Raw genomic sequence first — 25,479 nt, 5'->3', positions numbered from 1 at the left:
AAGTCAGCTTCCATCTGGCCCTCGGTCCTGTCACAGCTGCTCAGCGACAGACCAGACCGAACCGGTGCGTACCAACTACACATCCTTAAGGTGTTTCGGAAAAAAGCAACGAGGGTGCAAGATGTTTTAAAGGATGGGTAACGCTGCAGCGCCAGGTAACTGACCCTGACGATGTCTAAACAACGGCTCTGAAGTCCCAGTATTTCTCCGTTAACGTAGCATGCAAAGGGGAGAGCGCACCTTGCCGAGGATTACGGGGCGTGGATGCTGCCCCAAACAGGAACGCCGAGACCATACCAGTACCTGCCAGCACGCCACAGGGGAAACACGCAACAGCTCTGCTGCGGTGGGTCAAGGCCTGACCCGCACTGGTGAGCCCAGGGTAACCCCGTGGAACCGCCTCGAGGTCTGTGCCCAAGCGGGGCAGCGCTCCGCGCTGCAGGGTGGCTCACCGCCGCCGGCGGAGCCCTTCTGCGAGGGCAGCTCTGCGCCTGACCGGCCAAACCCTTGGGGCACCTGAAGGGAGGGAAGCCCCGAGTGCAGCGCAGCCACCCCCCGGCTCCCCTGCAGCAGCTCGTCCGGGGCTGCCAGGGCTCACCAGCCCCACAAGGTCCAGCGGTGACAGACTGAGGCTGGGTCCGCGCAGAGCTACTGAGGGTCACCCACGCTGTCTTGGGTGGGCCACACAGCGGCACCCGAGCTGGAAACACGCCGGCACGGCCAGCAGGGTTCACCAGCCAGGGCCCTGCGCTGCTTCTGGAGTCAGCCTTGCCCTGGTCGCTAGGAAAGCTCTGCCGAGGCTCTGCCCAGAGCACAGGAACCTCTGCCAGGAGCGCTGACCCTGCACCCACAGCCTGCTCCTCCTGCAGCCACAGCTGCGCTGCAGCAGCACAGACCATACTCCGAGCTGTCTGGGGTTTTTTCCTAGTTTTTGCATGGGCATTTAAGAAGCCTCCAGGGAATTAAACAGAGAACAAGGAACTGACCAACATGACAGTGGTGTATCAAGCCCTGCAGAGATGACTGTAGTCTTCTAGACTCATGGCAAAGTTGCCAGCAAAGCATTTAAAGGCTGCCCCTCTAACAAAAATATTTATCCCACCCTTGAACACATTAAGACCTGCCATCCAAAGTAATATCAACATTATATTGTTACACGTGCTGTCAAATACTAAGGAAGAGGACAAACTCCAGAAAACCTCTGTGCCAGCTTTACCCCTTAGCTATTCTTCCTTGATTCTCCACCATGTCTATAACGAATGCCCAGGAAAAGTACAGGTCTATGAAGCTCAAGAACACTAAGTACAATGCAACTAAGTAAACGTAACCAAGTTTTCCATGTTTGCATTAGGATTTAATGCTTGCTGTACCACAAAGACGTTCATTTTTGTTTTGTTAACACTGTTCTACCACATGATGAAAAGTGTGACAAGAACAGATTTTAATTTACACGCATGTGCTTGAACGGAGGTAGTTGTCCTGGGTTACTCTTCCTACGCTGCGGTAGTCCTGTCGGACCCTTTCCAGAGAAAGGGGTGGGGTTTTTCCTCCCTCCAGTTAAACACAAATCAGCAGACAGAGGAATAGCTTTATGTAGATTCTTTGAGCTTAAATACTGCATAAGCTGTGCACAGCCACTGCTGTCAGTCTGATGTATTAGAACACAGAACAGCTGCAGTTCTGATGAGAAAGAGATCATCTTGGTATAGCTGCTCTACTGTAGATGCACCAGCTTCCAAAACATTAGCCTCCACTAACAACTAGAGGATAATTACTCTCCAGTTTAAGAACACAGCATAAATTACTCCTCCGAGATCCTCCCTCCCCCCAAAAAAATTGTCTTTCCAAGAGCAACAGTCACACAGTGCTAGGTTAAACACCATTTCTCCAACCGACCTGAGCAAATATCTATTTGAATGCTCTCTTTCCTTTCCTTTTTGGGTCCTCCTCCCTCCCCTCATTACATATTATATATCCACAATCAGACACTTACCTTGAGAAAAGGAACTAAATACGGTTGTGGAGATGACTTGAGTTCTACATACAGCTTTTTTGTAAATTCTTCTGGCTCAATTTTTGCTTCCTAAGAGGAAAGTATAATTACAATAGTCAGTTATAATAATGAATCTACCACATTTTTTCACAGATGTATCAAGAATTCATGGAAATTCACATTAGTGTTCAATTTCAGTACTCAAATGCTTTTTTTCTCTCCTGTATTTTTAAACAAAAGGTTTTAGGACAGAACAATGTTGTAATTTATAGTATTATCAAATTAAATTACTTTCTTCAACTACAGACAGTTAACATACTTAAGGATACTTGTTGAAACACTGAAATGAACCAATAGAAACAAGTTTATAAGTAGTACTGATCCTTTTGAGTACCTCATCCTTATAGAGAGATACTTAAAATCCTCTACAAGTACTCTTTTCCTGTAAAGGTAGTTTACCTGAATAAAGATCAATTTAAAGAGACAGAGACAAAAGACAACTCGGTAGTGTTTGTAAGACAATTCTAGCCTAATGCATACACAGCATAATAAAGCAGACCACTTAACACTGTCTTTCAAAAGCAGGAGAAACTGAACATCAGAGCATCACTTCTGCATACCACTGTGGCAACAGCCCTCTGGCTTGCAGAGTACAGCCTCCTTCCTTGACGCCTTCCACTCTGTCCAAACACAAACACCCGACTCAAGGGCTTGGGAGGGTTAGGAAGATGCAGCAGACTTCTGAGACCCCTCACTCACTAATTCAGTGCCACTACCACGGGGCTAAGGTGGTGGGCAGCCCCAGACACTGCTGCCTTTTCTCATCCTCCAGGTGAGGCTCTGCCCCACCAAGAACATTACGCCCTCCAAGAAGGGCCAGTCACTGAAGAGGGATCCCAGCACCCATCTCTGTCCTGCAGAGACATTACTCCTCTCACCCACATTCTCCTTTGTAACCATTCCCAGGAGGCACACGACCAGAGCAGGGGTTTTAAGGGCTGCACAGACAAACAGAACTTAGAGCGGCTCTCCTGTTTAGTCATTTGATCTGCTGCCCATTAGGTCCCACTCAGCTGTGGCTACAGGTCACCGAGGTCTCACCGATACAGATGGGGTGATCTGGTACATCTCAGGGCACACAGGGCGCCTGACACCCCCTTCATGAGATGCTGCTTTAAGGACCATTTTACTTCACAGCTGCCATTGACTCCTTTCCCTCATACACACGAAACATCAACTTATTTTGTGTTTAAATCATATACACATACTGAATGGCAGAAGAACAGCATTGTTAAAATACTACAAAAAGCAAGCAAATGCACAGGTAACGACATAGTAGTGTCTGGCAAAAATAGTTCCTAAAAAACCCCAAAAAGTACTGCAAGCACAAGAAGGAACAACTCCAGCATTTTCTCACAGAAGCAAGGTGCATAGTCCAGCAGGGACACAGAGGCAGAGGAATCAAGTTTTTGCAAGGCTGCATCTTCAAACAATCTGCTCTCTGAAACTGCACCCCTGTCTACCCCACGCTTTTCTAGACTGAAAAGTCCTTTGGTACTACTAGCAAAGCCACCCCCTTCCACCAGCCCACAGCCTTCTGCCACGGAGCAACAACAAAACAGCGGCTGCGGTCAAGCGCCAAGACAAGAAGTGGCAGCAGAAATCGTTACCCAGAAAACCCAGCGGGGCGGGGGTACAGCGTGAAGCAGCACACGGAAGCCACCTGCAAGGACAGAGCGAGCTCAGCAGCCACCACGTTATTTTCTCCGTCCCATTGTCTAAACACCTAGGTCACGTCATGCTGCTTCCACTGGAGCTTCCCTGTCAACCTGAGAGTCCGTTCCACCTTGCAGTAAAGCCGCGGTGTGGACTCAGCACTGTACCACCACCTCCGCGGTAATGCTCTTGCGTCAAGGACTCAAAACTACCCTAATATCGAGAAAAAAAAAAAAAAAAGGCAGCTCAGCCCCAGAAGCTGTGTTAACACTATCAGCTCCTCCTGCTGTCAGTTACCCATGTGCATAAAATGAAACAGGAATGTGAGGGGGGAAAAATACAGCATGGGGTCCAGTTAAAATAAGAGGTATAATGTAAGGCTTTGAGAGAGTCAAGATGTACTCAGCCAGCACAAATCCAACTCTTCAGCTGTTTAAAAGAAGACACAAGAACTATGATGAAGTCAATGTCAAAAACCCCACAAATTAAGCAGACTTTGTTTAAAAAAAAAAATCTCACCAACAGATTTTGCACCAGATTCTTCACGTTCTGCCCCATCTCAGGGGCTTGAGTTCCACTAGATGCCAGTTTTATTAGCGTAGCAAGAAAATTCTTGCATTTCTTCACATTCTCTAGCATCTCCTAGCACGGAAATAAAGAGAAGACTGTTAGATGTTGCACTGGCTCTCCAACCTCTAATGAATATAGAGAATGTTAATTTTTAATTAAAAACTTTTTTTTTCCCTTACTGTCGAAGCGCTGGTCTGTGCTACTGTTGTGCCCTCTGCTTTCACAGAGACTGCCTTTTGGGAGACAGCTTGTGCAGGTGGTCCTGTAACTGGAAGTTTTACAGGTGTTCCAGTACTCGAAGGCTTTACAGCAGCAACCGCAGGAACACTAGCTGTTGCAGCTGCTGGCTGAAAAGAAAAATTAACACTTTTTAGCCAAAGACTAACGTGACAAACATACTATATTCTGCCAGAGTGTCAGGTAGCACCTTCCCTCCACACTACTACTAAAAAAATAAATTATTTTTATCTTTGTTTTAAAAGTTTGGATTCACTTGCTTTGAGAGGCTCTGTTTAATACAGTGAGTGACAGAACCCCCCCCCAGCCATAACTGTTTTTAAATCAAGGGCAGTGGGAAGAAATGACAAAGGCTCACCCAGATGGAAGCACTGCCTGCAACTTCAAATGAAGAGAGAAAGGTAAAGGTGTCCTGAGGAAACCAACACATTAACTTTGCCATGCTCCTACACTCTAAGACTAATGAATTTTGGACAATGCTAAGCCAAGTTATACCACCCTGAAGAGAAATAGGTCCTTAAGCGATTATTTGTCTTCCTTCCTTCCCCTGCATCTCCTCTCCCAACTGCAATATCCCTCACTTTGCCTATCACATGCACAGCAGGCAGAAGACACTGTGTCCACCTTGGAAGGCCGCGTGTGCCAGCAGAAGCAGACAGCTGAGCAAATGCACCTTAGAAGTGCTCCCTGCTTTTTCCTTGTGGGCAGCAATTTGGACCCATCTCTCCTCTGCCCAGACACAAATCGTCACAGAACTCAGTTATTTTGAGATCTCTTTTTAACATCTCATTAGAATTTTCCAACAGATTCAGAAGCTCCAGCAGTGAAAGAATAATGGTGGTTTAGGAAAAAACAACACAATTGCCTCTCTCCTTTGCAAATCAGGCCTAATAATAATTTCAGGAGGAAAACCTACTAAATTGAAGTATTTCTACTTCAGATTTTAAAGAAAGAAAGAAAGAAAAAACCCCACACCCCCCCACAACAACCCCCCCACCCAAAAAACCCAATACCGTTGTTCTGATACAACAGAATACAACAGGAGTAAAAGACTTTGCCTCTACAAAAGCCACAACTTTCGATTTCTCAATTTGAAAACTAAAAAGTGAAATTGAACCTGCAGGTTACAGAAAAGCAAGTTTCAGGTTAGCATTTGAAACCCAAAGTTGGGTGTCGTTTTTCCTCCAAACCTCTGAAGCTAAAGGGAAAGTCTGGGTTCATAGGCCAAATTCTAGGCTCACATTTGCACAACGCAGTTGTTTTCACTAACTCTTAACACATTTAAACACCCCAGTTTAGTCCAACAATCCCAAATTAATACTTGTTAATTGCATTAACAAGACAGTAACACAAGAGCGTAACTTACCCTACCATGGATAAAACAAAAACTAATCAGAATTGGACAGGCATCATATAGAATATCAAAGGGCTTTTAAGTCTTTCAGGATAGGGAAAATGAATGAACAAACATTTAAAGCTAAAACAAAACACTAGCACTTTTGTCATTTATTTATAATATTTTTTTTGCCCAGGGTGAGTTGTGTCCCCCCTCCCCAAGCTGCTGCCAGCTTGACATGAAAGAAGCAGGCAGGTACCAGAAAGCTTTCCAGCTTAGGCTCCCACCGTTGGTAACACTTTAATAGCTCTCTGCAGGATCTTTGCCACCACCACTGCCTCTTCCAGGATGAGGCTCAGCAGCTCTAAGACCACGGGGAGGCAAACTGGGCACAAGAATCCCACAAACAGATGGACGGGAGGAAGATGGAAGGGGACGGAGAACGGATCTGTCAAGCTGCAATGCCCTGGGCTCTTAAAAGTTGAAAACATGAGGTTCTCAGGAGCTGATCTCTTGCAAATTCCAGCATGTTTACACATCAAGACTGGAACGGCATTTTATCAGCCGAGGGAGGGAACAACAGGACGTCTGCTGGACCCTTTTCCCAGGAAGATGACTATATGGGAATTAACTTCTGTCACCTGCCCTCAACCTTTTTCACTACTGACAATTCTCATTCTCACTTCGAACAACAGAGAAACAGTCGCCAAAGAAATGGCATTAATCCTGCATATTTTGAAGTAATTTCAAGAGAAGCAGCGCTCTGCATCTAAATGAAAGCGCCCCAGCATGATGCTAATTAGATACTTTGCAGCTTTGTTACCCCATCTGGGAAGAAGGTAAAAAATAAAAACGTGCAGGTATTTTGTCTGACCTCAGAACTTAAAAACATCCAGGAACATCAAGAAATTTAAATGTTTTTTGTAGATGAGGAAAGTAATCCTGGAGTCAGTTACTAGAGAGTTTTGCAGGTAGTAGCGTTCCAAGTTGTAGTTTGCACAAGGTAGGACATACACAACCAAGCCAAGGATTGTTTCCCCTCCACTCTCCCCTGCTTTTTTGTGATGACATCATACTTCCACACCAACACTCCTCTCCTCTGACCTCAAAAACTGTCAAGACTAACATCAAGTTCTTTCACGACTGACGAATGGATCGGTGCCAAGGAAATCAGAGCCAAGGGCTCTTTCTTCCTTTCCCCAGACAGTTCCTACAACTTCAAGCACAGGCTCCCTTGTCAGCACTCCTTCCCTTGTCCACCCCAGGGTGAGGAGGGAAGTGGCCCTGCAATGGCAGGGTGTATCCCTATCGCGCCTCTTTTCTCTTTTGTTGTACGAGGAGGTTGTACAGAGGGCTTGGCAATCCTCTGCTCCAAGGAAGCCACTCCAAACAAAACAGCGCCATTAATTTTTCCTAGAGTCATTGTTCCTGCTGTTTAAATCCAGCCCTATGGCTTATTAGAAGTGTTCAAGATTCTACAATGGCAAAAAAAAAATACAGCTTACAAAAAATACTCCATGTCTACCTCTTGAAGTATCTCAGAAGAACAACATTTAAATTAATTACATCAAAACTAAGAAAGTACAGAACTGAGTCACAGGCAGATGTAAGTTAAAAAAGTAGAAGTTAATAGCATGATGAATCTCAACGTTTATCCACATCAGAGTGTGAGGGTGCACGCAGCTTCACCCGTCTGATGGAAGAAATCTTCACCTTCATCTGTGCTCCCCAGTGCAAGGGTAGTCCACTGCCTGACTACTGCTTTTATACCCTTAAAGATCTCTATGGAGAGATGACAAGCACACGGTTTGCAAGCTAGCATTCCAAAATAACAGTGGGTAAGGAATACCCGTCACTGCTCTTAGACACAAAGCATATGTTGTTTCCATTCTAAGGAAAACAGAAAATGCATTAAGAGGGGCCTCTGGGTTTTCCCCTTTAGCCCCAATATTATCCATTTGTAGTGAGAAGGAAGAGAAAAAAAGGTCAGAGCTGTGAGTAGTGTTCAGTTCCTGATACAGAAGAACAGCAGGATGACAAACTTGTAAGTCCGACTGTTAGTTACCACTGTCAGCAAACATATCCCCGAGTCGTTCAAACCCCCCCAGGGTCAAGAACATATGTCCAAGCATGGTTTTTTGAATGACTGATCCTGCCCATTTACCGAGTGCTTGGTCAACCCAGGCTCCTTCAAGCGCGTGTTCACCAAAGATACGTACAAGCCAGACTTCTTCCCGATTTCTCCTCTGGGTTATGAGGAGGACAGAATATTTCAGCTGCAGAAAGAAGCAGTTTTGTTTTCATCACACCTGCTTATCCAGAACTCTAGGCCCCAAGAACAGAGGATGAACTGTATCTAGGAGATGTGTCATACTCTACAGGTAGCAAGATCCTCTTCAGAAGAGTCCTACAACATTTTTCGCCAGAAAAAGAGAAATAAGACCTAGGAAATAAGACAAAAACCACTACCTAAAAATAACACCGCGTTTCCAACCACTGTCTATTTACAGTCGTATCTGTTGAACCTCGATACCAAACTGGAGAAGAGAGGTCTTCAGCTATGACCTTCCTTCAGCTTTTAATGAGGGGAAAAACACATAGATCTGAAAAACAGCTCGACCAGTACAGACGGCACATTTTCCCTTCAACAACGTCCCAGGTATACTTTTTCCCCCCCTATGGAATCAGGCAACCAGCGAGCATTAGAAAGTCTCCATCTCCCAGAAAAGCATCAGCTAGAGCTGGAAGGAGCTGCATCATAGGGTACAAAAGCACTGGAACTGGCTCTCTGAACTATTTATTTTATCCACTGTTCATGCAGTGAGAGACGATGAGCTGACACACACTGGCAGAAGCATAATTAAATTATGCATTTAAAAAAAGACATTCAGGAAAGAATTTATCATGAGGACAAATGTTCTCAGCTCAGTGAAAACCAATTAGAGTTAGAAATAACAGGAATGCTCCCGTACTTCCTTCAGTTCCCTCTGTCACTTATTCTTACTCCACCACACTCTAAAGCTTGCCACCTACCTGTATTGCAGCAGGTGGCTGAACAGTAGAAGCCACAGCATTAGTTGTTTGAGATAATGGTTTCACAGGAGTTGCTGCTACTTTCTTTAATAACTGGGTGCCAGAGTTCTAAAACAAAAATTAAATTAAACATGTGCAGAGAACAGTTGTCAGACAAGTCAATGACAAAACAGACACTGAAGTTAGTACCTGCTCTTGACCAACATAAACCAAGACACCCACTCCTGCAGTAACAATACAGGCATCATTCACCTAGCCCATAGAGTTTAAACAGAGTTCCACAACGCTATTTGTCTACCAGTTTAATACTCAACAACAGACTCAGAGACATTTAGACACAATGCCTAATCACCATAAAACAGTTCAAGGATAAGAATGTTGGCAAGAAACACGTAGATGGTTACTTTTTTGTACCCACTCTTACTCTTCTCTGCTGAGCACATTACAAGAGATGGAAGCAAAAAGCCAGCAGAGCTCAGGGAAGAAGGAATGGACATGGGACTTGTGAAAGGTCCTCAGCTTCACTCAGCTTCAGAGAAGTATCCCACCAGGGGAGCACAAGGTTGCAGTTACTAGCAGCAACCATTTAGGTAGGTTTTTTGGGTTTGGGTTGTTCAGTTCAGTGGGGTTTTTTCCTCTCCTTAAAACTCTTTAAATCATCATCACCAGAGATTAATTCCTTAATTTGAACGATATCATACGTAACACCTAGCAGTTTTTTCAAACTGAGAAAGTAAAACACTTAGTGATATTTATGTGCAAAACCAAACACCATCATGCTATTCAGAAAGCATCCCAATGTTTATTTAACCCTCCATAGCTTACTTGCAAACCCTGTTATAACTACGTAACATACAGCTGTATGAAAAATGAAAGCGATGAGAGCAGTTACCTGTACGGCACATATTCTGACTGCAGGTGTGCTGGTCGGTACAGATGGTCTCACGTTTGTGTTATTTTGTGGCTGATTCTGAGCTCGTGCTATTGCTTGTTGAGATACTAGCATTAGTTGGCCACTACTGCTTCTGATAAGAACAGTTCCTGTTGGAGAAAAACAACCAGACTGTTAGAAAAAGCAATATTATTGCTTTCCTATGCTTCTGGGGAAGAAATAACTAGACGACACCGATAAGATAATGTAATATTTAGTTTCTCACTCCAAGGAACAGCTGCAAAGAAACATAAGAGCGAAGCGTACCTCAGCTTTCCTCTGCATTTTATGACAGAAAACAATTCCTAAAGTCAAGAGAAAAACTTAACTAGACAGCCACATCAAAACACTATGTGCATACAAGATGCAAATTGCAAAGCAGTTCATCATTTGAGTCAAAAAGATATTTCGGGCATTAAAAAGACAGACACACATCCCACACCCACACTCTGGGATTACTTTAAGCGTAACTTTAAGCAGTTCTTCAACGTGCAGAATTAATCCCCACTGCCACACGTGGCTGCCTCTATACATCTTCACTTTCTGAGCATTTAGGCACGTACTTACAGATGAAGATATGGTTTACAGAAAACCTGCAACAGGAACTGAAGCCTGATTAGTACCAGTTCCCCTGCCTATATCAAGACCATACCCCTCAGTCAGAGGGCAGTGGTCTCCAAAGAAAGGTCAAGGGCATTTGAAGCTGTCCCTCTGTCAAGGGTCTGTCCAAAAGCATTAACACGCACGGTTTTAATCAAAGTGGCTTACAGCCAAATAGGGAGATTGCAATGGGAAAGAAAGGGGAGGGGGAAGAGGACACCCTTCTGCCTTGTCTCCTTGCTTTTTTGTGTTTCCTTTCAAACCCACAACAATGTCAGCCCATCAGGACTCAACTCCTACCACCTCTCTCCTACCCCATCAGCTGTAACGACAAACAATTAAACAGTTAACAAACAATGAGTATTTTTACTAAAGCTTTCAAGTTAAAATCACCCTAAGGGGAATCAGTCAGATGCCACAACACAGTCCTGTCTCCCCTGAGCCTGGAAACCACTCAGCTGCCAATGCCTCCTCCTCCTCCTCCCCAGCCCCCTAAGGGCTTGGCTCTGGAAAATCCAGACGTTTCACCAGGCTCACAAATACAAAATGCCAGCTGGACCCCTGGTCTGAACGGCTTCAGATCCTTCGAGGGAGCTACAGAGCCCCCTACCTTTGCTGGTGCCTCCCCTCCTTCACCTTCAACAGCAGCTGCTGCAGAGTCCACCACTAAGACCATCACCCTCGAACACCTCGCTTCACAAAGGTCTTTCACATAAAAGAAAGAGAGGAAGAACAGGACAATGCCAGATCTGTGAATAAGAGCACCTCAACATTTTCAGAGGACTGCATTAAACTTTCTTGGAAGTTACCCAGTAGCTGAAGAATCCCAGATCTTCTGTGCATGCTTAGGATCTTTCCTAGTGTAAAACAAGACTGCATCAATGAAATAGTCTTCTTGCTACCTGGTTTGTCTGGAAGCTGACAAAATGTTGCTGTACAATACAGCCTAAAACACTGCTTCTGTCCAAGTTCAAATGAATTCAACAAGAAAAGCCACAAGCTCCATGAGTTGAGTTTTGTTTTCTTAAAAAAAAAAGATCAAGCTGTAACCACATGCTTAGAAACAGCTTTTCATCCTCCACATCTAAAAGCATAAGAGGATATTGCAAGGCAACACAAAACTTGGTGTAAAATTCTGTAACGTCAACATATTGCCATTTACTTAGCACACCAACTGAGACTGCAAGAGTAGCATCTACACGAGTCCCTCCTTTCTCAAGCAGCCTTTACTACATGGGGCAGATGCACGAGACAGTTGCATATCCAGAAAAATACTGTTACTCCATCTGACAACTCCGCTGTTGAAAACAACATTTATGTTTTACTTCTGGATGCCCAAATTTACTTATACTTTTCACAACTTAAAATCCTTTTGTTCTCCCTTTCTGCCTTGAAACAAAAGCAACTACCCAACTCTGAAGTCAATAGTGCAGACTCCAAGAGGAGACACAGGTGCCCTCTGCCAGAAGAAAAGGTTCCACAGCACTCAAAACCAAGGCCCGAAGTCTCATACACCATGTACAGCTGAACAAGTGTGAAATGAGGGAACAGCAGGTGATAACCTTGAGGTTCTCCATAGAAAGGTCACGTACACAGAATCGATGCTACTATCAGAAATGAAGTGCGAGCATCCATATTCTTCACTTGAGGGGAAAAAGAAAAAAAAAAGATGTTTGTTATCAAGAGCTGTTTTCACATTCACTAGAAGGCAATTTTTGATAAACTAAATGTGAAAACATATCAGGTCTCGCAGTTGTTGCAACTCCACAAGAAAACAGGGAGTGGGGGAACCTCTGAACAGCCAAAACAGTGAAGTTTCAGATAATGCCGCTCAACACAGCATTTAAAAATAGAAAAGGTACCTGCAACCCGACCAAAACATCAGCACAACTGTAGTTACTGAACAGCAGCCCAGCAGCTTTGTAACACCAAAGGAGCCCTCTCTTGGGCAGCCCTTCCAAGCAAGCACCCTTTACAGGATACACAGCCTGACGGCTTCACTGAAGTTGTTTCAGAGAACAGGAGATACTTTCTCACCACTCGTGCACTTTGACAGGAGGAGTAAGGCACAGTCCCTCCCTTTGAGGCTACAAGGCTGTTCTGCTTTTCAGACCACAAACGGAAAACCCGAGTGACCAGTTAGCAGCAGGGATTAGCTCTTACATGCTTCACTGGCGGACGTGGGTGTCTCTTGCAGATTAACAAACAGCCCTGTTTACAACAAATATAGACTTCTGTCTCTAGATATTCTGCCTGTCCTGCCAAAAACATCCTTTGTAAAGTTATTTATTCTTCTTGACTGCCAGAGAAGGCTGGGGGGGAAGGAACTGACAACCAAAACCCAGCTCAGCTTCCTCCAAAGCTACACAGAAGGAGCCACGCTATAGCTTCTCACCTTGAAGGGGTCTCATTGAGATCTACACCCTTTCTCCCCAGTGGCCTGCCTTCTCCTGGAACAGGGGCCCCAGGAACCATGCCTCCAGAAAGAGCGCCCGGTGTCACTCCTGCAAAGCTCAGGCAGCCACCACCCAGAACAGCCTCTACCTAGGCACGCCACCAGCACGTGCCATGCAAAACGAGATGCCTTCTATTAAAATTCCATTTGCTGCTCACACCTGAGATACCCCCGCTGTAAATGTTTGCTTTCCCAGTACCACCAGCCAAGGAAATGGTTAGAATGCACTCCAAATTTTCTAAGCTGTAGCTCTGTTTAGCATCCAACCCAGGAATCAAGAAACACAGGTTAGCAGGAGGAGCAACTTCCAGATACCTTTTCATTGTAACTACAGACAAAGAACCAAAAACCTCACCAGAGATATGGACAAGAAGCTGCGGGATCATGGCACAGATCTGTTTATGCCACTGCACATAAGGCCACCTGCATGGGCTTCACTGTATTTCGGGGAACAGCGTCGAGGAAACCACACTGTTATTAACGTAAAGCTGCGCTGCCAACCAAAGCTCGGGGTTTCCTCCAGCAGCACTAAACACCAACGTATGCTAAAAGCATCCCACCATAAGGGCAACTTCCACCATTAAATTTCTACCACGTAAGACAAGGCTGAAGCCATTTCTGAAGGAGAACATCCAGAAGGAATTTCCTGGGATAACCAGCCAGGTGTGCTCCAGTAGAGATACACCACATGCTGTTACACGTGAAGCTGAAGTTGTCAAGTTAAGCCACCACTTCAATGACTTGGTTTCCAACACAACTGGTTCAACATGACAGCTCTTCAGAACTGCTGGCTGGGGAGCAACGTGACAAAATGAAGAGTCTTGCTCCTAAAACAAAATCCAAGCAAGAACCAACGGCACTAGACCCAACTCATTTAAGAGAACACGAGTTACAAAAGCCGCTTTCAAGGAAGGGTCCGTTTAGGCTTATTTCAAGACAAGGGGTGCCTGCATCAGGCATGTTGCCAACCTAAGTAAGGTTCGCTTTAACACCAACTGAAAATACAGAGCTAAATGAGACTTTCAGGTCCCCAGTCAGCAAGCAAATAGCTTAACAACAACAATGTTTTAAAACAACAGTAATGGTTCAGTGCTCTCTGTTCCTAAACAAATCTCATTCTTTCACTCAACTACTCAAAACAAAGGGATAGCTTTTAAGGCAGTTACAAGGCAAGACCAAGCTTTAAAGGGGATGTTTTAGTAGGAAACTGAATGGCAGCTAGAAAGTAATGACTAATCCATGCAACAGCTTTGAAAATAGTTTTTCTCTCTAAAGGTATCCTTTTAAAAAACGCGCTTTTTTTTCTTATTCAGCCCCATTTATTGAGCCAACAGAACAGGTCACTTAAAAGTTGCAAAAACCCGTTACAGGACTGAGACAGACCCAGAATGGGCATTATTAGAGACATACACTGTTTAGGCCGTGATCAGATCAAGGTGCGTTATGTTGTAGACTGGCTCTAAAAGACTGCTAAAGAGGCAAAAAGTGTTAATGGAACACCGTGAGAGACAGGATCGGTAAGTCTGATACCAAAGTGACTTAACTTTTACATGACTCGCATAATCCTTCTAATACGCTGGGGCCGTATGTTCTCAGATGAAGTAGGGGCTGTACCGCACGTAGGAGAACTACTTATTCCCCATGGCCCTCACTTGGCACCCGGGTTTTCCTAGATGTCTACTGCAGATTTATGTATTTAAGATGAAGAAATGAAAACAGCCCAATCTAGAGGCAACATCTCGCTGTCTTAGGAACGAGGCTACAATGAAGGTCTGGCAGCCACCCAAGGTCGCCTCACCGCAGGCTCCCAATGATGGACTCTAACTTCCGACAATTGATATTCTGGGAAGTCATTAAGATGGTCTGTTTGGGGCTTTTCTTGGGAAAACATCAGATTGCTCTTAGATATCCCAGACAAGTAGGATAGAGGGCTCATCTACACCATATGGGTCAAGGTGAGTTGCTCAGCTTGTACACTACACCCACAAAGCATTTTACTCCATACAACAAATCATTCCAGCCTTTGGCAGTCAATTTTAGTTGATGCAAGAGGAATTCAGCAATGATCAGCCCATAATCAACACTGTTATGGCAGCAACCAGAATCACTTGCCTCATACCCAGACCCTCAACCAATTCATTCTGTTCATATGTCGTTTCACTAACCAAATAATTACATATCTCAGAAATCACCCTCTGCACCTTTTCCCTCTGTTCCAGGGAAGTTTCTGTACTAATGGGCCTCTGTAGCAATGGCTCAGGACCAGTGACTGGTGTGCAGATATTGTAGTGTCACTATGAAAGGCCCAATTTTGAATTCCAACGAAAAGCACCTTGTTTTGCCCACAGATATGGAATTTACTAACTTCAGGAGAAAAGTTCAAAGGGCATAATCCCAACATGTATGTACAACAGAACACAGCCCAAATAAAATACAATTCAATGTTATTCCCTCAAGTTCTTTAAAGAAGTTGAAAGCACCTTTGCCAACTGCACAAACACCACACTGCAGATTCTTGTGGACGCTGGTCTACATCTTTTAAGGTTGCATCAGCCTCGGATGTCTGACATCTCGCCTTTCCAAAGCCAGGGACCAGCCTTACTTGCAGACATCACTGACCAGTGACAGCACCATTTCACTAGCATTACTGTTTCCCAGACTGCCTGGGTTGCTGTGAGCAGCTTTTTAAACCACCACACACCCACAAGTCGGTCACACTAACAGCTCGAGGGACGTACACTCACAGCGAAGGCTGCTGCCTCCAGTAACGCTAACTTTTCTCTAGCAAGGTTCTGTGCTAACAGTGGGCACCAGCTCCTGAGACGCCCAGTACAGGCACAGCCTTTTCAAGCATAGGAAGTGAGGAAAGGGATGAAGATGTCTCTTCTAAGAAGGATGGAGCAGAGTCTGATAACCTATTGTTTCAAATAGTCTGGAATAACAGACGCCATGCATCTTTCTGGAGAGTCTAACCACACCCCTTCTCTCTCCCTTCCTCCAGGAACTAGACACAAAGTGCTGAAAATGCAAAAATCTGAAGCCAAGTTTCACACACTGCTTAACCAGTCTTACCCAGGCTACCTGCTCACCAACGCATTCTGGTGCCCAGGCGGATCTCTCTAACAGACCAGCAGTTGGGCCCCCATAGTGCTGATGCCTTTTCGCAGAATACACGCCCAGGTTTTAGACCTAAGAGTACTCCTCGACTGCATGCACAGCTGAGCTTCATTACTTGAGAATACATTTATATCCATGCAATTTTACAGTTGTAGCAGAACTCTTGTGCAGAAACATAACTGTCCCAGTTGCAAGGTAGCATACCTTTTATTTATAGCGAACAAGAGATGGCCATACCATCCATCTGTCAAAAGAAAATCTGGCCATTGCATTGATTCTTGGAGGGAATGTTTTCTGGGCAGAATTCCAAGATGGCACTACTGTTTCTATTTGAATTCAAAGTGTTTTTATTACACTTGAATCCCAAGATTTTTTTTGTTTTTACTGTAGATAGGCATACTGGATTCCCAGCCAACACTGCATTCCACAAGGCAGAGTCTTATTTGGTATCGTAAGCACATCTAGCTCTTGTCCTTGGGCCACATCTTTCAGCACCCAGGATCATTTCCCATCGGCATTTCCCCATCTAATCTTTGTGGTTTTCAGCTTTGCTACTTGAGGCCTGGTTGCTTTCCTATCTGAGCAATCAGACAGCTCCAGGATTGTCTACAGATAAGACGATCTGATGAAGAGTTCTCCAGAACCCAAGTTACTTCATGAAGAAGCTTCAAGTACTTGCAGAGGACTCAGCTGATGGCAGTGAAATAGTACCTCCAAGGAGCCAAAGTGACACTTCCTTAATTTTAAGACAACTCCTACTGCACTGCATCAGGCACCGAATCTATACACCACACCCTCTTCTACTTTGCTGTGTGCTCCTCGTATCCACTGGAGTTAAATTCTTTAAATAGCAAGTGGGATGCTTGGCACATTGCAGCCATGTATATACAGCACACGGCTTTCTAAGGAGCAGAAGGCATGCCATACCCTGCACTTACCACTTCTAGAACACTGTGAGCTACGAAGCTGTTACAGAGAAATCAAACACAAGAGTGTTGAACTATAAATCTTAATTTTAAACCAAGAGATGCTAAAAACATAACTGGTGTCTTGGTAGAGTTCTAATAATGGACAAGATCAGCCCCCTTTAAATCTGTGTCTCCCTTAAATACAAGCAGAATCAGCTCAATTAATACAGATCAATTTTGCAATGGGACACCTGTTTCCTTGGCGTTCACATGGGGACCAGTAGAAGGTTGAATTCTACTTAATTTCCTCTAAAAGTACATATTCACCCCTCTGTTGGATGGATTTTCACTCATTTCAGAAGGGCAAGCACGGGCTTAATTTTAACACTGATTACCACCTTGCTTTAAGCAGGACTGAGCAACAAAAATCCTTGTAGAAGACAGCAAAAACTTCACAGAAGCATTAACTTCTGTCTACACAGATACTGTGGAAACAGTCACCGAACGTGTGATATTTGTCAAGTGGCCAGTGTGCAAGCCATACAGAAAGGTGTTCTGAATACACTTACACACCATGAGGGCCCCAAGCAGACTGCCCAGTAATACACCACGCACCACCAAAGCGGTCAGCTGGGCCTGGCTTCGAGGGCTCCACTTGAACTAGATGGCAACTGCCACTCGGCAAGCGAAAACCTTCAGGTGCTGTGCCAACCAGGGCGTGCTGTTTCACCCACTTGTCAGTCTGGGCTGGACATCCACACACAAAGAACTTCGATGTCCCAGGCAACTCCAAGGAGCAGCCAGTACTAACAAAGGCACCTCCTCTGCCTCCACCAAACTGGCAGCGTGCGCTAGAAGAGGTCTGCAAACACGAGCCCTGAAAAACAAGTGCCATCACAACATCTGACTCCTAGTTCACCAAACCACCCCAGTAAGATCACTGAGCTTCACAAGTCCTCCAGCCTTAACAGCCCCTAGATTTGTTCAGCAACAAGGATCCTCCACCTGCTGCCATTTTCACCTTACTTCAGTTGTGATCAGAGACTATTTCCTCCAGACACTGGTGGAAAAGATCCGTTGGTGGACTTTGTTCTCAAGGTGACCCAGATGTCAGAACCGACCTTAGTCCTGACAATTTGAAGAGCAAGCCACTCAGAAACTTCCATTGTGATCTTTTCCACTTTGCAAATTATATACGTTTTTCTTCTGAAATCATCACAGTAGGTTGATGATTCTACATAGTAGAAGTAGCTTCATACAAAAAGAATTCCAAAAAAAGTATTTGCCTTTGGGTTTTTGTCAAAGTGGTTAAGGCAGTACTAATTATTCCTCTTTGATAGTTACCAGAGACTTTGCAACTTAGAGCAAAACTTGCACCTACAACTGCCACATACAATCCTACCCACTAAGCACAGCACAGATTTCTACCACATGGCATGACAAATACTTGGTTCTCCAAGGTAACTTTAAAAAAATCTGGTATTGCAAAATACTCAGAACAACAACTCATGAGCTTACCTATTTTATTAGCATCTTTGCAAAAAGAATACTGAAATACAATTAGGATTTCTTCCAGCTGTCATTTGTGTGGGGATGATGCTATTTTTACTGCTACAAGCTGAAGTGTCCTTTAAATACTGCAAAAGCAACGCAAGTCAAGCTCACATTCTTTCTCTTTAAGGATTAAAAAAAGTTTACTATTCACCAGCCTGTAGCTGTAATTCTTTGCAATACACTCCAATTGACTGTAAAGTCTGAACAGCATTTAACATTAATTTTACTGAGCATCATATTTTAGTGCTTCAGTATTCAGAATGCATCAGGGTTTTTTTTTGTGAAAATCGTAAATCTAGAAGTTAGCCTTATATCTTCTGCCAAGATGTAAATCTTAATTCCCACAGGGGTTTGCATTTAATGATATGAAGGCATTGTTTTGCTAGACACACTCAGTCCTGAAAGCAAAATCAAGTCCTATGGAGCAGCTGAAATTTCTACTGCTTACAGTGGAAGACATTTGTTCACTATTTTTTAAGTTTGACGTAGTTCCTCAAGCCTGCCAAAGCTTTGCTGACCCCTCAGGAAAAAAAAAAAAAAAGTTGACTGGTGTCATTCAATGTGGAGAAGCTTGCAAAGAATCCATCCTGATAAACCTGCTAAAGAGAGGACACTAGCAGATATAAAAGGTTGCAGCCATATTTCATTTAGCCCCTACTGGTCATCCCACAGCCCAAGAATTACGCTTAGACTTCATGAGATTATCGGCATCCAGAAATTGCAGCCTTTGAAGGCATTTCTAGGGTCTTTTTGTCTTCTTGACAAGAAATCTTTAGATAGCCTCCTCCTACCCAAACACAACATAAACTGAGAAGTATTTTGAAATCAGCACTTCCACCTATTCCAAGTGAAGGATGAGATGCAAATACAACAATATCAAATTCCTCCTGCAGTTTTACAACCAAGAAACAACAACTACAACACGAAGAGGGAGATGCAGAGCACTGTACTTGTACAGTACAGAAGTGCCAACTTCAAAAGCAGAAGGTGGCAGCATCCAGCCCTTACCTCCTCAGGCTACCTTAGGTTCTATATCGAATGAAGAGAAACCCGACAAGATCAGGCTCCACACCAGCCCAAAGCAGTTTTGGGACGCCCCCATCAGCTCTGTGCCTCCCACCCCCAGGTGTCCGCACGCCAACCGCCTGCCTCTTGCCACGCAGCCCTGGCCACCTGCCACGAGCAGCGGTTGTGCTTCCTGAGCAGTTACCCACCACCGGCCCAGATAAGCCGTAGGCAGTGGAAAACCTGACAGGGACAAGCCAAAACATCCCAGCAAAGCCAAGGGAGCTGCAAACAGAACCCAAGAGCCTGTACCCGCTGCCATGCCCCTCCAAGTCGGGTGCAAAGCAAATGTCATACGGAGGCCATGCCTTGCCCCAGCTTACTCGTGCAAATCAAGGCAGACTTGGGGCAACTTCTCTTTGCCGACACCACGCTTGTTCAGGCCCGTGGCTGTCAGCAATAACGGAAAGCGTCAAACAGAAATACAGACACCAGAGGCAGCTGATGCTACAGGGAAAAGTGCCGGCAGACGCTGTCAGAGCCCTGTAACCAGCAGCAGCAGCACCAGGCCAGCTTTTTGAAGAGTTTCCTGCTGTAAGCAGATCCGAAGGTAACAACAGAGGATCCCTAGCACCTGGTTGAGCTCTGTATTTTTTCATCCCTCCACAAGACAAGCAGATACATCTGCCAATTGCCTGCCTGTAATGAGCATTCCAGGGCCAGGGATAGAATGAAAGCTGCAAGAACAGACACAGAAGTGACAAAAAACTAAGTTCAAGAAAAGTAAAGAAGAAAGGAAAGCAAGGAACAATATTCTCCTTGTTATTTTTATGCTCTTTTTCTACTCTCCATTTCTTCAAAGCAGCGTGGGTCCCAAAGACACTAAGGTGAGCTATAGACACATTTGTCACAGTCCATGGAAACCTTCTCGCTCCTTCCCCTTCCCAAGCCTTTCACTATTTCCTCCTGTTAACAGCACAACCCAACCATTTTTCCACCCAACACGAAGCTCAAGTTAACCAAGGACACACCTTCTTGTTAAGCAGATGGTCCATGACACGAGACAGCAGCAGTTCAGAGCACACGACCAGCAGGGCTCTGGGCTGAGGCAGCCCTGCTCTTGCCGTGCTGGGCTGCTCTCTGCCAGTCCCCCAGACCACCTTGCTACATGCAAAGCCTTCTGCAACGCTGCTTGCGTGTTCTTGTCAACAGAGGACAACTGAGGAAGGGTCCCTTTGGCAGGTCACACAAGTCCCCTCCATTTAGGAAGTCTAAGAGCTGATGGTACGTAAGGTCAAAGTGCCACAACCAAACCTTCAAGGCAGAATCTGTCCAGCTGATGGTGTATAAAGGACACAGTCCCCAGCTGGAGTCGTACTGTGTGCTAAAAGCCCCACTGGTGCTCAGCCGTAAGCCAGGGATGGACTCACTCCTCCTGACTGCTAGTACAGGAGATAACCCTGAGGGTGAAGGAGGAAGGCCTTCAGTACCAGCAGTGGTCTAACAGCACTTTGTAGAGGAAAACACAGGAAGGTGATGAAAAACCCGTGTTACTCACGAGCAAGCCTGCGTTCTGCAACACCTGGAGAGCTTGCAAAGCTCAATGGTCCTTCCTGGGTAACCAGGTAAAGTGTCACTTGGCAGAGGGACAACCCATGCTCACAGAGATGAGGAGTCATACCCGGTCATCTGCCTTTCCATCCTCCTGGCTTTATTCCGGGCAAGAGGGATGGGGAGGTAGAGATGGAAGAGAATGAATGGCCTAAACCCATGACTGCCATGAACCTCCGCTGCTCTCCAAGCCACGGGGGGAACTGCAGCTCCCCTGGCACCCTTCCTTCCCCAGACTGCAGCCCTGCAGGAGCACAGGAGCAATGCCTGCTCCAGGCAGTGCTGTCCAGCCTTCCCCAGAACAAACCAGTTCAAGTATCTCCCTTCAAAACTCAAGGGGAGGACGCTTTCTGTAGGCATTTTTTCTTAGCAGGTGCCACTGCCTGGATGCCATGATTTTAAAGCCAAGTGCATTCCCCCTTCTGTATTTTATCCTGCATGGCTGGATTTTGCAATTTATTTGAAATACAAACTTTTCAAGCCTAAGAATTTGGTGGTTTATTCCACTTTGTTTTTTAAGGATACTTGTAGCTTTAATGCTATTCAATTTGCATTTAACTTTCTGAATGATTTTATTATTTATTATAAATTGAATTCACATGGAAGACAGAGGTAGAATACTAACACTTACTCAAGCCAGAATGCATTTCTAAACCATCCTTAGGACAAGTATTTAGACAAGTTTCCCCAAAACACTGATCCATTTGAAATCTGACAACTTCTATGCTCCTTCTGGAGCATTAAACTCCTCCATGCAGTTACTTTTAATCACAGACTCATTTAGGTTGGAAAAGACCTTTAAGACCATCAGGTCCAACCATCAACCTAACACTGCCAAGTCCACCACTAAACCATGTCCTGAAGGGAGCATCTACATGTCTTTTAGATACCTCCAGGGGTGGGAACTCAAACACTTCCCTAGGCACAATGTTGCACATTCCTGGCACTCTGAACTTCCAGTACCAAGTCTGCTTGATTTGTTTCTTATCCCAGGAGCAAGGAAAACAAGCTGATGTTACTGCCACCGTACAGGTCAGATGACGTTCAGCAGTACACCTTGATGAATCCAAACCCAAACTACTACGAACAACAAAAGTTTTGCTAACTTGCAGTTTCCAAACTACAGCCAACTCACAGGAGCATTCACCTTCACAGAAAGAAGTTTTAATTGAATGCCAATACATTCCAGAAAGCCAGAATATTAAGATAGAAAACCTGAAGATCTGGGGGGCCCCGCTACAAAATTTAATATATTTCCATCACGGTTCATTTCAGAGGACAGCTGGCAAGGATTTAGACTCATCCTTGACTGCTGAGTGCCCAGACATTATAGCATCATGTGAGTGCTGGGAAATCTACAGTGAAACTGATTACAGTATTTTTTTTTTTAAAAATTACATTAGCATCATATGTTTGCTTGAGAGGTGCATGTCTTTATCAAAGACATGGGGAAAAGAAAGAGGAAAGAAAGAAAGAAAAAATGCAAATATGCACCAGCAGCACACGAATTAATGTAAAGCCAGTCATCCTTTTCGGCAACATCCTACCTTAAAGTAATTGCAACAGATGCTCCAAAGGAACTGTCCTGGCAGGAAATAATTATAGCAACAACAGCAATAGAGCGATTACATATCTTGGGGTCTCAATGCAGCGAGACCAAGACCAGAGGAATCAAAGCCACTTTATTTTTTATAAAGCATTTCAATACAGCCTGACAGGGAAGAGCGGGGAGTTCAGAACCAACTTCTCCCCCTCGGGAGGAAGCGCCAGCAGGAGCCCTGGCTCACGCCCTGCTGCTCCCCAAAGTGTTAAGCCGCCTTCACCAGCACCACGCAATTCCTACACTGGTATCTCCTCTGCCGCTATAGGAGGTGCATCCCTCAGTGTGGGATCTCTCTAAAGTCCTTTCCCACGCACGCTTTATAGAAAAAAGCGTTCCAAAGGGCAACTTCTAGTGAAATTTCACCATTACGCTCCTTATGCCGGGTGATATTTTGTTTCAGAAACGTTTCACGTCGGCCTGGTCGCAGCAGAGAGGGCAACTCCCCCAGAACAGCCCTCGGGGGGAGCGGGAGCAGCCCGACCCGCACCGTGAGCGGGAGTTCTCTGCAGCCGCTCACCCACGCTCACGCTTCCCGCGTTACTCGTTCATCCAAGTTCCACGAAAGCCTCAATTCGTTTTTTTTTTCCAAGTCGCAAATTAAGGTAACTCGGTCCTCCTGCTCCTCGTGCTATCCAGCAAAGTAAAAAGTTGCCTTAATCCAGAGACTTCCAGATCCATCCTCCAGACAGGCTGCAAGCATCCCCGATGCTGCGAGCATCCCCAGCGCTGACCGACTGCACCCACGGAGCTTTCCCACGCCCCGCAGGGCAGACCAACACCCCAGCTCCCACAAGTTCGGGGCAAAAAAAGCAGCTCGCCCCGAAACTTCGTGCACCCCCGCGCAACACCCCCTCCTGCGGCGGCAGCCGCCGCTCCCCCCGCCGCCCTGCCCGCCCTTCCCTACGGCTCGGCCCCCCGCAGCAAGGACGGGACGCCCGGCGGCCACCCCGTCCCTCCCGACCCGCTCCCAGGCGGCGGGGAGCGCGACATGCCAGGCAAGTCGCGACACGGGACCCAGCCCGAAGCCGGGGCAGCCGGGTGGGGGGGGGGGGTGGGGGGGGGGGCGGCCGCCCACTCACCTGGGGGCAGCTGGAGGGTGGCCGCGGGCGGCCCCTTGGGCGCCACCGGCCGCGGGCCCCCGGGGGCGACCACCCGCGCCACCAGGGCCCTCCCGGGGCCGGCCGCCAGGCGCGGCGGTTGCGGGGCGGCGGAAGGCGCCGGGCCGCGGGGCACCTCGCCGGCGGGGCTGCCCCGGTCGGGCGCCGGGCCCGCCGCAGGGGCGCAGAGGAGCCTGGCGGGCGGCGCGGCGGCGGCCGCCTGCTCCGGCTGCCCGCCGGGCATCAGCCTGACGGGGGCTGCCGCCGCCGCCGCCGAGGTGCTCATGGAGGAGGAGGCGGCGAGGGGACGGGGGGGGGCGGCGTCGCGTCGAGTTCCGCGCCGCCCCGCAGCATCGCGGGCGGGAGACGCTCAGGCGCTGCTGCTGCCGCCGCGGCCGCCGGCGCGCTCGCGGAAACACATGGTGGCCCCGCGCTGCCGGCTCCCGGGCGCCGCGCACGTGTGCCCGCCCGGCCCGGCCTCCCCTGCCCGCGGCGGGAGGGAGCGGGGCGGAGGGCGGGCGGAGGGCGGGCCCACGCCGCCGGCGCGCCCTACTGCGGCGGCGCCCGGCCCGGCCCCGCCGCCCCTCCGAGCCCGCCCGGCCGCGGCGCGCCCCCGCCCGCCCTGTTTACAGCGCCATGCGGACCCCCCCCGCGCAGGCGCCGAGGCGCGGCTCCCCCGCCCCGCCGCCGCACCGGGGACGGCCGGCGCTGAGGAGGGAGCCGGCGGCGCCCCGAGGGCCCCCCCCGCGGCGGTGGGGGGGGTGTGGGGGGCCGGGGTCCGCAGGGACAGCGCGGGTGGCGGCGGCAGAGCCGGCGCTGCGCCTCCCCCGGCCCGCCCGCCGGCTGCCCCCGGGGACTGTGCGGGCGCCCTTGGGCTGCCATTGGGAACGGCGGGAGCTCCGGCAAGCGGGAGGCCGTGCCCGGGTGGCGATCTGCCGGGGACCGGCGCTGGGCCGGCTGGCGGGCCGGGGGGTGCGGCGGGGACAGCGCTGCCCGGTCCGACCTTCCCGCCAGGGCCCGGCCCGGAGCGGGGCCGAGGCGGGACGCGCCGGTCGCTCCCCTGGCGGAGAAGCCGCGGTCGTTAGGGGGTACCCGCGGCGTAGCTTTTCGGAACGGTTCTTCAGAGCGTAACTGAACGCTTTTGCTCGCTGGATAGGGATGTCAGCGCGACCTTCAGGAATTCTGAGGGCTTTTTGTGGATCGTAGCTAAGTTTGGGCTGAATTTCAGTAGGTTTTGAACCTCGCTTATGCACGTGCTTCACGTTACCCATAAAACTTCCCTGGCTCATCTGACCAGGCTGAGCACAGCACAAGGGATGACAAAACCAGACCCGGTGTGCAGTGTGTTATAGTGGTACAAGATGCACAAAATCCAACGAAATGTTGTAAGAGTAAAAAATAACTTTCATTTTAATTACTCCTGTATTAAACATCCTTTGCAACCATGTTTTTCAGGTAGAAATGTAGACAAGAAATTCTAATACTTGAGGATACACTGAAAATCATGTAAAATGTGAACAGAATGCAAAAAAACAGGCAACTGTTCTTCCATGGCCTGATAGACAGTTCCACGCGCTACTGCCCACAGGTTTGTCAGACTGCAGGAGCAAAGGAAACACTCCTCTTGCTGACCGTTTCAGTTCACAACCTTGCTTGATTTCACAGGGCTACTGCTTTAAAACGCCGTCAGCAGCAACTGGAACAGCTGCAGAA

The 25,479-nt window shown here is 47.2% G+C and overlaps 1 protein-coding gene across 1 annotated transcript in view; it reads right to left on the bottom strand.

Annotated features, from left to right (window-relative positions):
* The window catches only part of TAF4B (TATA-box binding protein associated factor 4b), a 67,725-nt gene extending 43,673 nt beyond the window's left edge, over positions 1-24,052 (bottom strand). The window contains 8 exon segments of the mRNA XM_086472765.1: positions 1,994-2,083; positions 4,229-4,351; positions 4,459-4,626; positions 8,886-8,993; positions 9,778-9,926; positions 19,661-19,740; positions 19,839-19,905; positions 23,749-24,052. Of these exon segments, the coding sequence (XP_086328891.1) occupies positions 1,994-2,083; positions 4,229-4,351; positions 4,459-4,626; positions 8,886-8,993; positions 9,778-9,926; positions 19,661-19,740; positions 19,839-19,905; positions 23,749-24,052 (1,089 nt within the window).
* Between the last annotated feature and the right edge of the window lie 1,427 nt (positions 24,053-25,479).

This window comes from Leptosomus discolor, chromosome 13 (genome assembly GCF_034619465.1).
Source record: "Leptosomus discolor isolate bLepDis1 chromosome 13, bLepDis1.hap2, whole genome shotgun sequence".
NCBI classification, from domain to species: domain Eukaryota; kingdom Metazoa; phylum Chordata; class Aves; order Leptosomiformes; family Leptosomidae; genus Leptosomus; species Leptosomus discolor.
The sequence above is the reverse complement of the archived record's forward strand: the minus strand, read 5'-3'. Positions and strand labels throughout refer to the sequence as shown.